The 19105-nt window shown below is 40.0% G+C and overlaps 1 protein-coding gene across 1 annotated transcript in view; it reads right to left on the bottom strand.

Annotated features, from left to right (window-relative positions):
• Nucleotides 1-19105, bottom strand: part of LOC147709194 (uncharacterized) — a 575919-nt gene that overhangs the window by 540750 nt on the left and 16064 nt on the right. Inside the window, exon 3 of the mRNA XM_086925447.1 lies at nt 14707-16785. Within this exon, the coding sequence (XP_086781573.1) occupies nt 14707-16785 (2079 nt within the window). The remainder of the gene's footprint in view (nt 1-14706; nt 16786-19105) is intronic.

Genomic DNA, 19105 nt, shown 5'->3' with positions numbered 1-19105 from the left:
AGGACTACAAATTAAAGCCATCTCAAAAAAGTTATACAGACTCACCCAGGGGACTGTTATCTCAATGATTGTCACAAAATATATTATAAAAAAGGAATTCAATTCCGAGCAACGTTGTTCAAGGGAACAACTCTGAAAACATCAGTGATTCTCATTAGAAATTTACTGTGAAAAAGCTTGAAAATAACTACTAAATCAAAGGGAGAACGATAATAACAGTAGCATTAAAAACAATCAATAGTTAGCCTCATGAGTTCAAAACCAAAAGTCAATCTTACCCGATTAGAGATAGAACTTCTGTATTGGTTCACTGTGCTCTCTAGTCATCCTAGAACTTAGGGGCATATTACCAACAACTAGCGATAATTATCGCTATGTTGGTTTAGCGGCGATATTTTTATCGCCGAGCTGCGGCGATTTTTATCACTTAGGAACCTTGCTATTATCAAGGTTTATCTCCTAAGCAATAAAAATCGGTCGAAATGCATGACTATCGCTGGAAAGTCAGCGATATTCATGCATTACCGAGCTAATGCTCTTAGCCATGTTATCCACCTACCATTGGATAACATGGCTAAGAACTGCTCAGGGGCAGGTGTTAGCTTTTGGAGATATTCGCGCTTAGCGCGAATATCTCCAAAAGTTGGTAATAGGAGTTACCGATGTTAGCGACTATTTCCAGTCGCTAACATCTTGTCACACCCACTTTGCATGTCATTAGTGATAAATATCACTGACATGCAAAGCGGAGCCCAAGATGGTCGCTATCTCCTACTAGCTGTCGCTAACTGGTGTTAGCGACAGCTAGGTAATAGGGAGATAATTTTATCTCCGCTTTCTTGGCTTTTAAAGCCAAACAAGAGGAGATAAACCCCCTTGATAATATGCCCCTTAGTCTCATATGACAGACAATGCTTTGGAGATGTCCCCTGCACAATGCTTGAGAGATGCCATGCTTTGCCTCAGCCCACATCAGCAAATGCTACAAACTCCAAAACTGTGTAAATGTTGCATTACAATTAGATGTTGCCTGACCCAAGAATAAGAGGAATTTAATTCTTGTTGGCAGGACCTGGAAGTGTGTTATGCTAAGTTATGGTATGTCACGTTGCATTATGTTACATTACATTATGTTACATCACGTCATGTCATATCATGTCATGATATGCTATTTTGCATTATGCTTTATGCTACATTACGTTACATTGCATTACGTTGTGTTATGTAATCTTATCTTATGTGAAATTGTTGGTTAATTACGGTATGAGCCCTGGACGAGCAATAGCCAAGCCACAATGCCTAACAGGGTGAACCGCAAAAAGTCACTAAATTAGCTTGGGACTAACAGTGAGTAGCTTGGTACAAAAAACAGTCAAGCATATCCTAGAGGCAATGTGTAAAGTATTAATGCATCACACAAACAGCAATAAAGTAAAAACACAACACGAGAAAAATCCCACACCAATTTAGGAAATAGAGTACATTTTAATAAAATATTTGACACATAAACGATAAAATACAAACAGTAGATCTGGAGGTATGAATTCTTGGTGTTTTTAGTAAAAACTATTGCCTAAACTTTCAAAAAGCCAACCTCGGACATCTAGGTGCACTAGACAAGGTTAAGATGAAAAATATGGGCAACCACGATGGAGTGCTGTTCGGATACAAGTAGATGGAGCCCGGTCAGCACTTACCTTCTACCTTATGAGAATTTTCAAGACAAATGTTCTAAGAAGGTAAAGTTCAGCAGGGCAAGGCTGTAAGTAGTGTCTGACGTGGGAGTGTTGTTGTCCAGGAGCCTCTACATGAAGTAATTGTGAAGATTTTGACATTTGGACTTTGTCACTTTTTGGGAAATTGAAAATCTTCAGCTGGATGAGGTAGGGGGCTATAATGGAAGACAGTTCCAGGAGGATAGATACCTGTTTGGCGAAGGGCCGCTATTAAAGAATTTGCTGCCATGGATAAGCAGGTAGTGGGAGCAGCTGCAAATTCAGGCCAACTGGCGATGCACCTTGGGCGGATCGACAAGCAGGTTGGCCCCAGTCTTCCCTCGGTTCTCAGTGCAGATTTTAGCCAAAAACCCTCTAAGCCCATGGTTTTGAATTTTTGCTATTTTGGCACCTGTAGCACCACAACCAAGGGTCCAGGACTGGTGCAAAACTACTTACAGGTTCGGGATCAGGACTCACTCAGGCTCTGTCCAGGTACAGGTTCAAGATGGTGAGAGACGTAGCTGTCACAGTGGATCTGAACAGTAGGCCAGAAAACTAGCCCTTGAAGTCACTCTGGTAGTTCTGGGTTCAGGTAAAGATGCAGGGCTCTAACAGCATGGATACATTCTGAGGGTTAAAGGTTAGCTCCAGGCAGCAAAGCAGTCCTTCCAGGTGCAGCAAAGCAATCTTGTGAAGTACATAGCAGGCCACAACAGCAGACATCTCTCTGAGAGTCATTCTTCAGGTACAGAAAGTGAAATGAAGAGTGGACATGAGGACCCTACTTTGATATTTGGTGCCTCTGTTGAATTTGGGAAAAGTTTCTATTGACTTCTCATTGACGTGCCTGGAATTTCTTTACTCTCCTGCCCTGGCCGAAGGTGGCTGCAGAGTCAATGTGGAGGTGACAAGCCCTTTGTGTGAAGGCACAGCACAGCCTATTCAGTTGCAAGTGGGCCTGTGCCCAGCTGTTCCTCCCCATCCCGCCAGCAGATGGTCCATTCAGGCAGACATAATCACTCTATTGTGTGACTGTCACAAAGTCTAATTGTCAGTCACACCCAGTCATGTGACCCAAGAGATGCTGCAGGAATCAAATGGCTAAGGGTAGGAAAACGTCAACTTTCTAAAAGTGCAAAAAGAACAATTGATGGACGGAATGCTGAGCAATGTTAAACATTCACACCCAGTACAGAGATATGGGCCTAAATCCATCACTTTTTTGCTCACCACCACATTCCAGTTTGGACCCAGTCATATGCAAATCAGATGTGACCCGAGCCATTGTCAGTGGATGAGATTAATTCAAGCAATCCATCCATCACCTTGTTTTTGCATTTGCCGCCCTGAGTGTGCTGGGTAACCCAGACGTGTGCCCCTGTCTCACTGTGCCATGGGAACCAAGCTATACCTGGCCCTAATTTAGGCGAAACCGGTCCTAGGTTTCTTGTGTTCCTATTCAGGGAGGATCTGGCCTGGCAGTTCGGGTGGGACTGTTCCCATTAGGAGCAGGGTCAAGACTGATTTGTATATGGCCTGTGTCCAAACTGAGGTGGCATGGTGGGAAAAAAACTATGGACTGGGATGCGGCCCGAATGGTTGCCAGTCACTGAGATTAATTAAAATATTCCATCCATTACCTTCTTATTTTAAACTTTATAAAAGCTGCATTTTTAAAATTTTAATTTTTCATTATAATGTCATGAATACCAAGCATGAAATGCTTCCCTGGTCCCAATTAAATTTTTGCACTTATAAAATTCAATAGGGCACCCCAATGTTATCCTATGAGCGAGGTAGGCGTCTCAGCATTGAAAAGCAAAGTTAGGAGCTTTTCACTACCAGGACATGTAAACCTAAAAATGCTTGTCCAACCTTTAAATTACAATGCACTCTGCTCTTTGGGCTACCTACGGCCTTCCTAAGGGGTGGAGTTTCTGCAATAAAAGGGCAGTTTAAAGCTTAGCATAGGCCTGGGACATCTTTTAAGGGACTACAAAAGTGGGTGCCACAATGCGTGCTGCAGTACCACTAGGGGAGAAAATTACAAAAAACATTTTGATGGACAGAATGTAGATCAATGTCTTACATTCACCCCAGTACAAGGATCTGGGCCTAAATCCATCGTTTTTTGCACTCCACACCACCCTGGGTTAGATAATGGCTTTATGCAAATCAGCTCTGACCCTGTGCCCCATGGGAACAGTGCAGTCCGAACTACAACAGCCATATCTTTCCCAGACCGGAATCAAGCATCCGAGGACCAGACCGGTTTCGAGGTAACACCTCTCATCAGCCCGGCTAGCTTGACTCCAGTGGTGTGGAGGCTCTGGGACCCACGTCTGAGCTACCCCAGTACACTCAGGGAGAAAATTACAAAAAACAATTTGATGGACAGAATGTAGATCAATGTCTTACATTCACCCCAGTACAAGGATCTGGGCCTAAATCCATCGTTTTGTTGCACTCCACACCACCCTGGGTTAGATAATGGCTTTATGCAAATCAGCTCTGACCCTGTGCCCCATGAGAACAGTCCAGTCCGAACTACAACAGCCATATCTTTCCCAGACCGGAATCAAGCATCCGAGGACCGGACCGGTTTCGAGGTCACACCTCTCATCAGCCCGGCTAGCTTGACTCCAGTGGTGTGGAGGCTCTGGGACCCACGTCTGAGCTACCCCAGTACACTCAGGGATTTTCCTGGAAATGATCTCTTTAGTGAGGGTTATAAGGGTTTTCTATCTCTGGATTGAGGAGAGTAGTTCATGTTGAAGTTTACGTTTATTGTTTCAGTTATTTAAAACCATAACAATTTCACATATTAAAAACTATAAATCATAACACTTTATAAAAATCATAAAAGTTGGACCAAAAAAGGAAATTTGGACAAGCCATTCAGCTTGTTTCCTGCTAACCTTTTCCATAGGATGAATTAAATAGATTGAAACAGTGTCGAAGGGACCTCTTTAGGCAGCGGTGCGACTCACAGAACATGAGAAATCTCGTTGGAGACACCCACGAGGGCAGAGGTAAGTTCTTAGACCTCTAATCGGTCTATTTATGTACTAGCTACTTCTTTCCCTCTGCTCCTCGGGTGCCCCGCATTATGGCTGCCATTTTGCGAGCTTGGTAATCGCATTCTCCTCAGGTGTCAGCGCTCCTAAAATGCTCTTTCGGTCGGTCGTTTTTGACAATTAGGAGATAGTTCCATAATGAAAATTTGATTTTAAAGGACATTTATCTATTGCTTGTGGGAAAACCTCTTCTTAAATAGTGATAGATACACCTCATAGAGGAATTTAAAGTCACTGTCCTTACTTTGCATGAACAGAGCATCTTTGTATTTTGAAGCAGTGTTTCGACGATATAGACCCCTGGAATCTGAGAGGCAAGTTTATTGCACATGACTATATCTAACTGCCTCCTAGGTATATCATTACATTTGCATTTTCCTTATTTCGGCTGCCATTCTGTGAGCTTGGTTTCTGTGATCACTGCAGGAAATGTCTTTTATCTTTTTGTGCAATAAGACTCACTTCTGCTACACTGAAGTATTTTATTTTCCGTGCACTTTGGGGAAAGGTCTATACATTTCTGTGGAAATACACAGCTTTTTTGGGGGGGCGCTTTGTCTTCCTCACAATGGGGCCAATTCACTGAACTAATCTGAGATAAAATCCTAAACTTACTACTTTTGGTATTCACCGAAGACATTTAGTAATAGTAGTAAAGTCAGGAGTCCTGACTTTACTACTACTAAACTGGGGTAAAATCCTAAACGTACTACTATTGGTATTCACAGAAGGCATTTAGTAGTAGTAAAGTTAGGACTCCTAACTTTACTACTACTAAACTGGGATAAAATCCTAAACTTACGACTTTTGGTATTCACAGAAGGCATTTAGTAGTAGTAAAGTTAGCACTCCTAAATTTCCTCGCCAAGTAGATCACCTCTTCCTTTGACCTTAGAGGATAATATGGATGAACTGAGAAATATTCACCCTTTCATGACGGATACCACTGTGACGCTTCAAAGAATTGAAGAGAAATGGTCTGGTCTAGACTCACGACTTTCAGATGTAGAACAAAAGATCAGTGACGCACAAGATGTTGTTGCTAGAGTGGACATTTTATCTGAAGAGGTAGCTTAACTGAAGAAGACAACAGAAGACTTGGAAAATCAAAACAGATGCAACAACCAAAGAATTTATGGAATTCTGGAAGGTTCTGAAGGCTCCGACATGATTACTTCCTTGAAGGTGCATATTCATTTGTATAAAGGAGAAGATATGGAACTTATTAAAACCTAATTGTTCTCTTACATGTTCTCTCACTTTTACTCCACAGGTTCCTAACCATATCTTGTTTGACGATAATGTCTTTGTTTTTGTTCCATCTGTTTTATTGTTTGTGCATTGTCCCCCTAAATGTTTGGTAAGTTCATTTCCATTGTGTTGATTATGTTCTTTTTTCATTATTACTGTCCTTCGTTTATCTGTTGACATCACACCTATTTATTCTCAGTGTTCCTCTTTGAGGCGGCCATAGTCCTTCTCGCCCCCCTTCCACTTCAATGTTCTTATTGTTTGTGACCACTATGGCTAAAGTCCTTAAGCTTTTTGTCATCTTCTCTACATGTATGCTTCTCTTGTTCCTCTTGCCCCTTGCTTACCTCTTTTCCCTTTTCTCCTCCCCATTCCTTCTTCTTTTTTCTGCAATATTTAGGGGTGGGCGGAATTTGCGTAATTGTGTTATGCAAATCTCAGCAAAAGGGTAAAAAATCTCCACGAACATGCAGAAATTCCGCAAACATGTGGAATTGCTTGTTCTCAAACCTTTTTTCCTGTTCGCAATTGCTGTTTGCGTGCTCGCGGGGAAATATCTCGCGAACATGCATTTTGAAAACACGAACAAGCAAAACATTTTGCGAAGTCGCGGAACGCAGAATTTTGGGCAATTTTGCGTTCTCCGCAGAACGCAAAATTACCCAAATTCCGCGAGCGGAACGGAATTTACTGCCCAGGCCTAAATATAATACAGCTTTTCTTTCCACATATAAATTTTTTTTGTTGTTCCTTATTATTTTCCACCTGGCATGTATGGTTTTGGAAAATATGTTGTATGTTTTGTCTCCTTCTCTATCTTTAATTTCTTATTTCCTCAAATTCTTTGGTTTAATATTGTTTCCTAATTTATTGGAATTCTTTTCTCCCAGGACTTGTATTATTATCTATCATTTTGGTTTCTGCTTATCAAATATTCGATTTACTTTAAGTTTCATGTATTTTTTTTATATATTCCCCTGATGAGTGGTTTACGTATTATTTCATGGAATGTGAAGGGCATTCGTAACCCTGTCAAAAACAATGTGTTTTGTCTCACCTTAGTAAATTGAATTGTCACATAGCATTATTACAAGAAACTCATCTAAAGGAGCAAGATACAGCCTCCTTATGTAGACAATGGGTTGTAAATGTTTTTTTTCTTCAGTTGTTATTAATACGAATTGTATGGTAATTGTATGGTAATATTGTTTGACAAATTGTTAAATATTCTTTTGCCAAATGAGGTTAAGGATAACAATGGTAGATGGCTTTTACTGAACATTAAAGTAAATAATACTTAGTTTTCTATATATTCAATGTCTACGGTCCTAATGGTATAGATTAGTATTTTGGAATTAATTTTCCACAAATTTGATAGTGGGTGGTGACTGCAACCAACTTATGGGCCCCTTCTTAGCTCGGAAGACCCAAACCAAATGGGTCCAAATAAAATGCTAAAGACTTTCCACAAATCTGTTAATTCTATAGGGTTGATAGCTGTTTAAAGAATTTCTCATCCTGATGTTTTGGAGTTCTCCTTCTTTTCCCCTGTTCATAGGTCTCATTCCCATATAGATTACATATTCTTTACACAATCATCTCATCAATTCAAGACACATGCGGAGATAGGCTCAATTCTTATCTCTGATCATGCCCCGTCATAGTAGATCTTGAATATCCCACCTCCATACCTATCTCACCCAGATGGGGATTTAATAACGCCCTTTTGTTAGACACTCAATTTAGAGAACAATTTTCATTGTTTATACAAGAATTTTCCAAACATATTCTTCCCTTGGACTCACAAATAAACTTTATTTGGGATGCTTTTAAAGCAACTGCCAGAGGATTTACAATAGATTTCGCTGCCCAAAAATAAAGAACGCAAAAACAACAGTTGATGGACAAAATGCAGACCAATGTCATACATTCACCCCTGTACAGAGATCTGGGACTAAATCCATCGTTTTTTTTGCTCACCATGCCGTTCCAGTTTGTGGTGGAGTGAGCTAAAGAATGAAGATGGATTAAACCCAGATCAGTTGACTGGGGTGAGTGTTTGATTTGCTCTAACGCTCCGTCCATCATCCCGTTTGGTATCGCTTTGTTCCCCGTAAGTTGGCAGGGTATGCCCAGACGTGGGTCCTTTGCTCACTTTGCCACTGGATTCAAGCTAGCTTGGCTGATGATGGCTGATTAGCCAGAAACCAGTCCCAGGATGCTTGTTTGCGGTCCAGGGAAGACATGGCTTGGCAGTTCGGGCTGGACATGGCTTGGCAGTTCGGGCTGGACTGTTCCGATGAGGCACAGGGTCAGACTGATTTGCATATGGCCATGTCTGAACTGGGGTGGTGGAGTGAGCTAAAGAATGAAAATGGATTATACCCAGATCAGTTGACTGGGGTGAGTGTTTGATTTGCTCTAACGCTCCGTCCATCATCCCCTTTGGTATCACTTTGTTCGCCCTAAGTTGGCAGGGTATGCCCAGACGTGGGTCCCTTGCTCACTTTGCCACTGGATTCAAGCTAGCTTGGCTGATGATGGCTGATTAGCCAGAAGCCAGTCCCAGGATGCTTGTTTCTGGTCCAGGGAAGACATGGCTTGGCAATTCGGGCAGGACTGTTCCAATGAGGCACGGGGTCAGACTGATTTGCATATGGCCATGTCTGAACTGGGGTGGTGGAGTGAGCTAAAGAATGAAGATTTGCTCTAACGCTCTGTCCATCATCCCCTTTGGTATTTACAATAAAGAAGGCATTTAAAGATGCAGCATTTATTTTAAAACAAACCACAGCTTTAGAACATCAATACGCTACCTCAAATCGTGCTGATACTTTGTCCAATCTTATTAAAGCTAAATTGCAATAAAAATGTACGGTGGTCTTAATAAAGCTGGCAAATCCCTAGCTAACTACCTTAAAATTAAAAAAACTGAAATACAAGATTGTTGGCATTACGGATAGCACAAAGGTTAGACATATCAATGACTCTAAGATATTAGAATGTTTTACTGACTTTAATACTACTCTGTATACTCCTGAGTCCACCCTTCTTCTAACCAGATAGATGCTTATTTTAAAGCCATTCCCAAATCCTTTAGAAAATCATGTTGACCTGACATCTCTCGATAGTCCAATCCTAGAACAAGAAATTACAAATGATATTAACCAACTTCCAAAGAATAAAACTCCTGGACTAGACTGATTTACTGTGTGTTTCTTTTTGCACTTTAAACAATTACTTATTCCTCATCTGCTACTTCTCATTAATCACTTTTTAGCTACTGGAAAAATGCAAGGTTCATTTACTCAAGCTATGCTCTGCTTGATTCCCAAAAAGGACAAAGACCCCTCTTATTGAAATAATTAAAGACCCATTTCCCTAATTAGCAAGGACTGTAAGATTTTTGCCAAATTATTAGCCATTCATATTAACCAGATAATTCAGGATTTAATTAATATACATCAAACAGGGTTTGTAAAGGGGTGCTAAATTACAGACAATTCCAGAACCTGCCTTAACATTATTCATTTAGCCTCCAAGGCTGTCTAACCAGTTGCTGCAATAATGTTGGATGCAGAAAAGGCGTTCGACAGAGTAAATTGAGAATTCATCTTCGGAACATTAAAATGGCACGGATTCAGTCCTTACATTAAACGTTAGATTAAATTGTTATACTCTGCACCCTCCACTTCCTTTTGGGTTAATGGTTGTCAATCCAATTACGTCTCACTGCATAGAGGAACTAGACACGGTATATCCACTTTTATTTATTCTTGCCCTACAACCTTTTTGATATTAAATGTACTGCATATGTGGACGACATCTTACTGTATCTATCTAACCCTACCATTTCTTTGCCGGGCTTTCTCTCATTGTTAAAGGAGTACTCCACAGTTTCTGTTTATAAACTCAACATTGACAAATCTTCCCTTAAATAAACACTGTCTCCCTGATATGTTTAAAGATAAGGGGGTCAAATAGAATTCAAAAAGTATTACATGTTTAAGTATCTCATATACAAATAACATTAAAGAAACCATTAAAATTAACCTTGCTTATATAGTTACAAAACTCTTGGTGTTAATTGATAGTTGGTCCCCAATATTTTTTATCATGGTGGGGTAGATTAGCAACAATTAAAATGATGTTACTTCGGATAATTCATTTTAATCTGTCCATGCTCCCAATTACCCTTCAACTCTCTTTCTTTAAAACCATCAATTGTTCCTTGATCAAATTCTTATGGAATAATTGCAAGACTAGGATCTCATTATTTCGACTGTAACAACACAAAGAATTAGGAGGAGTCAATTTTCCCAATCTGAGATGATACCACTCGACACGTACATTGAAACAAATTTTGACTTTTCCTTCAGACAACCCACATTCAGTATTAACTGCATAGAGCTTATTAGAACAGACCCAATATACACCATTCTCGTTAAACGCTGTCATTCTTTTATCTCAGTCTCCTAGACGCTTTTTATCTCCTATTCTCACCCATTCTACTGCTGTAGCCAACGTTCTGGTTACTGCCCATTTCTCTCAAACAGACTCTTTTGCACAGATTCCTATTTGGTATAATAAACACCTAAAACTTAATAACAGAGCTCTTTTTTGGAAACAATGGATTAGCAAAGGCATTATCACCATTGAGCATTTAATGATTGATGGGTCTCTATGGACTTTACTGAGATCTCCAAAAACATGCCTCTCATTACACTCATCTTAGATGTCTATTCTTCATTTCCTTTCTCAGAACTCTTTCTTGGTTCCACATAATCAGACCCCATCTATATTTGTGACTTTTCCACTCAGTTTAGAGTATCTGCTATTTACAATGTTTTGTCTCATCCTACTGATTCGAGAATTAAATCTAAGATAGAAATTTTATGGGAAAAATATTTGCAACAAGAACTCTCTTTACAGACTTGGGGCTCTATATGCGCAAAAATTCACACTTCACATGATCAGCAAGTACAACACAGACATTGTACTATTTCTGTAAGAGGCTGTTTCTTACCCCAAAAAAATCTCTATAAGTTCAAGTTGATGAATAATTCAAAATGCTAGTCTTGCCCTCATGAAAATAGTGATTTATTACATATGTTCTTTCTTTGTCCTTTAAGTTAATAGATTTTGGTTGTTTATTTAGAAGAAATTGAATGAAATTTTGTCCAAAAATATTTCTCTTGACCTTTTACACATCTTTTTGGGCAGTTCCTCTCCTACATGAAGTACGCAAGGGAGTGTTGGTAAATGTATTGATTTGTTCATAACTATTCCCCTACAGATTATTACCACAAATTGGAAGGATAATACTTCATTTCCTATCGGGCCTGGTGGAACCTTCTATGATATTATCACAGATTAGATCTTGCTCACCTCAATACCCTTAATGATTAAAAAAGATTTACATTGGTCACCACTCTCGACATTTCTTTCTAGGATAGTTGATCGGCCTATTTAGATGATAACCAGATTTAAACCCCCTTAATTGATATTATGTTTAATCAAGTTATTAATGTTAGTTTTGCAATTCTGTTCTGCTTATTACATGCTTCTCATTATTTCTTTCCCTCTCTACCCTTCCTTCCTTTTTTGACCCTTGTTTTAAAATGCTAAATTGCATAGGCCTATGTAAATTGTTTACATTGTTCAAATTGGTTTTAATCCAGTATTTATTATTTTTGTTCACATTTATCACGTTTATGCACAGTACTTAATTAGAAGTTATTGAAGTGTTTGAACATTATATATACACTTATGTTTTACTTTGAACATTATCTCAATAAAGCATTCTAAACTTTAAAAAAAACACAGTGTTTGTTCAAAATAGACAGACATTAAAATGATACATATAGGGAAGATAGCAAAGTAATTCACCGTCGACCTACCCCTAAACCAAAAAAGCTTAAAGGGGCACATGTATCAAGCCTTTTTCCCGTACGCAAACGGGCCGATTCTCAGAATCGGCCCATTTGCGAATGGGAAAAAGCCTTTTGGGATGTATCCTCTCAATAGGCCATTGCAAAATAGGGAACCGCAAAATTTGCGATCCCTATTTTGCGAATGCATTTAAGGAATCGCAAATTGCGATTCCTTAAATGCAATTCAGGAGGCACCCAAGTTGTGTGAATTTTCCTTAAGAAATCGTAAATTACCACCAACTTCAAGGTGGTGGTAATCTGCGATTTCCTAGAAAAACGCACTTTTTTTTGCATATTTCAAAGTGCCATGTGGCGCACATACATGTCCTTAGGGCATGTATGTGCACCACATGTGTACACATGTATATTTCAGGGGTGCAACAGGGTATCCTTTTGACACCTTTGCACCCTTGAAATTGCATTAGCAATTTGCGAGTACCTAATGGGTACTCGCAAATTGCAAATGTCTTCCCATTCATTCCTATGGGACTCTTGGTATTCCTTAATTGCCAATCGCAATTTGCGATTCGCAATTAGGGAATATTTAGGAATCGCAATTATTGTTGCAAAACCTACATACATTGCATTTTGCGAGTCCTTAATAGCGATTCGCTAAAATTCGCTATTAAGGACTCGCAAAACGTTTTTTTCATACTTATGGCCCAAAATCAATCAATGGTTGAGAGCTGCTGGGATAAATAGATCCTTCTCAAAATGTAAACATTTGCTAAGAAGATTGACTACAGTGAGGTGAAAAACGTATTAGTGAGGTTCCTTCATGGGCAGTCATTGCATATCAGTCATTGCTGGCAGTCACTGCATAGCAGTCAATCATCATGGTCATTAGCCATTAGAAGTACAGGAGAACCTAAGCCAAGTTCGAAAGCTAGAGTAGTGCTTGTGTAGAAATTTAGCAGACCACTGTGGAGTGCTCTTTTGCTGCAGGTACAACCCAGGTTAGTTTTGAAGGATTTGAGTGACCCCAGGAGACCCGCTAATTTGGTGCAAAAAAGCCAGACTGCTGTGGACTTCTCTTCACCATGGATACAACCCAGGCTAATTTCATCAGATTTGTTTGACTCCGAGCTTCTTGCTAGAGGCCGATGCCAAGAATTTAAAGAATTTGCAGTTGAGCTGCGGGTCACTGGGTATAAGGCATGCTATGATGGATTCCCTGCACATATGGATGCCTCTGTCATTGAAGCATCTCTTTAATAATTGCAAACAAAGCTTATGCAAATCAGCTGAATGGGGTCCTGTTCTTTATCTTTGCAGATGTTGGCTCAGAGTGTTTTCATGCAGGTTTATTTTTTAAGGCCAGTACGTTACCCATGTGGAGGGCCATAAGGTTGCATTTGATGTGTATCCTTATGACCCTACGCATGGGCAACAACCCGAGGAGTAACTTTCACAAAGTCAAACCTGTGACAAGGAAAGCAAGTGATATGGTAATGGGGGAAAGAATATGTTTTCAATACAAATTAGATAGTAATGAGGAAGTATCGTGACATAAAATAGCATTAGCTGAAAGGAAAGGGTAAAGTTGAACATCTCCATAACCAACATGCTATGGAGTGGAACAGATGCAGAGACAGTTAAAAGCAGGATGTTAAAGATAAATATTTATTAAAAAGTACAAGGGATGGTAGTGAGTCGATATTTTGAAACCGTGGAGTACACAGCTTACGAAAAGAATAGAGGGCAGTTGTGTGTACAGTCTGTAAGTGAAGAAAAAAAAGTACATTAAGAGGCAGGAGACATTAAAGCACAAGATAATATGTTCAACAATAAAATATTTTTGATTGCACAGAAAACAATGAACTGATCATAAATATTATTACCAAATGGAATAATTTACCCACCACAAAAGACACCTTCCCGGGTTTACTGATCAAAGAGACATTTTTTAAGAATCAAATACTATAGAGAAGATATATTCCCTTTGTGTGATTCCATTATAAATTCGAATATTGTCTGATTAATTTTCATATATATTGCATAGTATTGTTTTACTTTTAACGTAACATTGGTGCAAACTTGAAAAAGGCAAAAATATCTCTGATTTCTGTGATAGTGAGCTCTAAGAATTCTTGATTATCCAATGGAATATTGGTGTGATATTTTGGAGGCGATGCCAGCTACGAAGATGTCAAGAGATCGTCATGATTAGCAATACCTCAGATGTTGAACCCCAGATCTTCTCTCTCATAGTCCATATTTGATATTTTATGGACCGATTTACTGGAATGTCTTGGTTGCTGTATCATAAGGTATATATGTTTTTAGTTTTAATGTGTTAACTTGTATAACTCCCTCTATAGTGGGTAATATCTCAACTCAGACAACAAAGTGTACAGATGTGCCATCCCATTCAGCGAGATTGTGGAACTCTAATATCGTAGACAGGATATCAAGGGACAAGCTGTCGAAAGGTAAGTATGTATAGATTGTTCATACCTAACTCCACATTTATGTCTCTTGAAGATATGTATAGCTTCAAGGGACATAGATGTGGAGTTACAAGTAGTGAATCTTTACTTCTCATATGCACTTACTTTTTGATATTTTGTGCCTCAATATTCTGTCCACAATAATAGTGTACCCTGATTTTCTAGTACTCACTATGCAAGAGTACAATCATTCAGCCAAGATCTGCCCATGTCTGCAGAGGGTGTCGTACATTTTACTCATGATTAAGGTCAAGAAGGTAAAAGACAGAATCCTTACCTGTGCACTGAGAGCCGTTGAGGTAGAAGCCAGATCTGCAGACACAGCTGAAAGACCCAGGCGTGTTAGCACAACGGGTTCGATTATCTTCGCACACATTTCTCAGGCACTCATCGATGTCAGAACAATGTGATTCATCCCCTTCAAACCCAAAGTCGCACACACAGGTGGGGGCTCTTCCTTCGTCGTGACACAGAGCTCTGGGGTGACAAGCAGGTGCACAGGCAGAGCTCGGGACGCTGCAGGTGCCATTCCTCACAAGCGTTCCATTCAAGCAGGAACAAAGATATGAACCCACTGAGTTTATGCATATTGTACTTCCGGGGCAGCTGCCATTTTTCATAGTACATTCATTTTGATCAACACACGTCCTTCCATCCCCAGAAAAGCCATTGAAACACTGACACGTGTAATTGCCTGGTTGGTTTGTGCAGCTGGCATATTTGTGACAAGCTGATGGGCTGCTGCACTCGTCAATATCTGTGCACAAGGTGCCATTTCCCAGATACCCTGTCCGGCATGAGCATGTAAACGAGCCAAACGTGTTGTCGCAGGTTGCTTGGGAATGGCAAGGCCTGCTTTGGCACTCATCGATGTCGCTACAACGGATGCCATCAAGTTTAGAGAAGCCTGGTTTGCACAGGCAATAAAATGATCCCAGAGAGTTGATACACTGCTCGTTGGACTGGCAGACAGCACTGCCAGTGACACATTCATTGATGTCTTGGCAAACTGTATTGTTGAGCAGCTGAAATCCACTGGGACATTGGCACTGAAATGATCCAGGAACGTTGAGGCAGATGGCGCCATTCAGGCAGCCTCCATTGTTCTCGCTACATTCATCTACATCTTGGCACTGCGCGACTCCATCGCCGGTGAATCCTCGTTTGCAGCTGCATTTATAGGAACCAATCAGATTAGAGCAGAGGCCATTGACATGACATCCCCCGTTGCTCTGTAGACATTCATTAACATCTGCACAAATTGTTCCGTTGCCACTAAACCCGCTTCTACACTGGCAGGCGAAAGTTCCTGGAAAATTCTGGCAGTTTGCATAGGAGCTGCAGATTCCAACCTTGCATTCATCAATGTCCGTGCATGTGGTAGCATTTAGCTCATAACCTAGGGAACATCTACACAGAAAGGAGCCATCTGTGTTTACACATGTTGAATTCCCTGGGCAAATGGCTGGAGTCAAGCATTCATTTATATCTGTACACTGGAAGCCATTTCCGGAGAAACCAGCCCTGCAGGCACAGCTGTAGCTACCCAAGAAGTTCAGACAGGTAGCCCCATAGTGGCATTTGTTCACAGTTGAGCATTCATTGATGTCCACACAAGCCAAGCCATTTCCACTGAAACCATCTTTGCAGATGCACGTGTACGATCCCGGAGTGTTGGTGCAATTGGCGTAAGGGCTACACGCCTTGTTGGCACACTCATCATTGTCCACACATTGGATTCCATTATTCTGGTACCCTGTAGGGCACACACACTCATATGACCCTGGCAGATTTCTGCAGGCCTGATAGCCAGCAGCCGCTGAACAGAGTCCAAACATGTCAGTGCATTCATCGACATCCAGACAGAGATAGTTCCCATTGCCTTTGTAGCCCTGGTTACAATTACACAAGTATGATCCTTGGGTATTTATGCAAGTTGCAAACCAGTGGCAACGGCCTGAGCTTTCACACTCATTATTATCACTGCAAGTAAAGCCATCACCACTAAATCCAGTTCTGCACTGGCAGGTTCTTCCTCCAGGTGTATTCGTGCAAAGCGCGTCAACATGGCAACCACCGTTGGATGAGAGACACTCATTGATGTCATTGCAGGTCCTACCATCACCTGTGTATCCGACTTTACACAAACATGTATAGCTGCCAAAGGTGTTAAAGCAGTTTGCTTGACTATGGCACTCGTGTAAGGCAGTTGCACACTCATCTATGTCAGTACATTTGATTCCATTGCCTGAAAATCCATCGCGGCATACACAGTCGTAGGCCCCTTCCAGTGTTCTCAAACAGTCAGCATCTTTACTGCATGCAAGCCCGTTGTTTTGGCAGAAAATTACATCAGCTAGAATATTCAAAACATTTTTGTCATTATAAGCTTAAGGATATAACATGATGTACTCTATTTTATATCACATCTTGCCAAAAATTAAGCCTGCTACTGTAAACACAAGGGAGCCTATTCACACAGGAAAATCTACATAAATCTATATTTGTAGATTTACTACCAGTAAATGTACTCTACACTTTTGAGCAAATGTAATGCTTTCAGCAATTTACAATATCTGAGTGTTATGTGTACTGAAAAGTGTAAACTTACATTTCAACACCCTTTGAACCACGAAGGGGAGTGTCATTCAAGTCCAGCACGACATTTGACCAACCATTAATACAGCAACACCATCCCATGGAAAATAATGGATGTAGGGACTTAAAATGAAATAACTTTTAATTAATGATGGGGGTGTTGTAGAGTCGTCCATATAAAGAATATACTCTCTACCTAAACATGGAAACTACTCAGGGTTCCCTATTTGCTTTTTTTGCATACATTATGTGTTACTTTAAGCCTGAATGGGTATTGCTTTGACTTATCAAGGGTGCTCTATTGTGTCTTGACGAAGGTATGTCTCTCTTACAAGGTCTTAGGAGAGTGAAGCACATGTCAGGGACTGTAATACTATGTATGCCTAAAAAAAAGATTTTTCTCATTTTTCAGCTCATCATGGATGGCAGTAGCAATTTGTGATTCAAGACTTTGCTGCAAAAATGTCAAATGACTTTTTTAGCTTGGCATGCATGGCACTATGCTAATCCTATGCTAATTCTATGCTTACAAACTCTGGTAGAAAAACAGACATTTGAGGTCAGCAGTTTGGGAGTGTTGTGGTGTTGTAGAGGACTTCATATAAAGGAGCTTCTATTCACCTAAGCTTGGGAGCAATCCAGGGTTCCCTACTTTCTTTCTTGCATAATTTATTCAGCACTTTAAACCTGAGAGGGTGTTGCTTTGATTTATACTGGGTGCTCTCTTGTGTCTGGTCAAAGCTACATCTCTCTGACAAGCTCTAATGAGAGTGAAACACGTGTCAGGGACTGCTGTTGTACATTCCAGGTTGGCCTGGGCGGTATTTTAATAATCCAAAGTTGTAATACTATGCATGGAGTATTAAAAGGTTTTTGTTCTTTTTCAGTTCAACATGGATGGCACTAGTTATAAGCTATATTTATGTTTAAAGGGTTTGCTGCAAAAATGGCAAGATACTTCTCAATTTTCTAGTTCAGCATGTATGGCACTATGCTTGAGAGCTCTGCTAGAAAAACAGACATTTGAGTGGGCAGTTTTGGAGTGTTGGTGACGTGGTTGAGTACTCCCTATAAAGTATCTGTACTCTATCTAAAATTTGGGCAGTATCGAGACACCCCCATTTTCTTTTGTTGCATAATTTATTCAACACTCTAAGCTTGGAAGGGAATTGCTTTGCCATATACTGGATGCTCCTTTGTACCTGGACAAAGCCATTGCCCTGATTTGGAGTCTTTGGCAGACAGGTTACTCAGTCACAAATGTGATGGATATCCTGTGCACCATATTACAAATGTCATAGGATATAATGCACTCGTAATATGATGGATGGGATAGAAGTCACGTTTGTGACAGAGTAACCCTTCAAATGATGTTATACAATTTCATTAAGGGTTAGAGTGTCTCCTTACTCTGTTATGTCTTCAAAGGTATTGCAAGATTGAACAGAGTAAAGAGGCTGCTCTATGAGACATGAGTCCTGTATCATGGGGAATTAAGAAGAAGCAAGGAGACACACTAACCTTTAAAGAAATTCTATAACATCAGTTAAAGAGATCCTATAAAAAGATATGGAATTCGTATATGTAGCTGATCTTGCTGTATTTTAGAATAGAACACAGATACTAATTACACAGGAAGAGGGACCATTATTTATGTATAAACAAATGAGGTAGTAGTCCAGAGAGTGAAGATCATATACTAAGAGACTGGGGAAAGAAACCACTTGGGACACACACATGACAGGACATTGTGATCTCATTAGCCCTAAAGAAGCGCAGGGTGCACGAATCACATGTTGGCTGAAATTAACGACTGTATAGGAAATTAACTACATGAATGAATAAAGAAACCACCACAAGAAGCTTCATTGTCTTAAACTACTAATTATCTCAGTATTGTATTGATAGATAGATAGATAGATAGATAGATAGATAGATAGATAGATAGATAGATAGATAGATAGATAGATAGATAGATAGATAGATAGATAGATAGATAGATAGATAGATAGATAGATAGATAGATAGATAGATAGATAGATAGATATTCACTGAAAAAACATAGGTTTCGGGGACAT

The sequence above is a fragment of the Lissotriton vulgaris genome, chromosome 6 (assembly GCF_964263255.1).
Source record: "Lissotriton vulgaris chromosome 6, aLisVul1.2, whole genome shotgun sequence".
NCBI classification, from domain to species: domain Eukaryota; kingdom Metazoa; phylum Chordata; class Amphibia; order Caudata; family Salamandridae; genus Lissotriton; species Lissotriton vulgaris.
The sequence above is the reverse complement of the archived record's forward strand: the minus strand, read 5'-3'. Positions and strand labels throughout refer to the sequence as shown.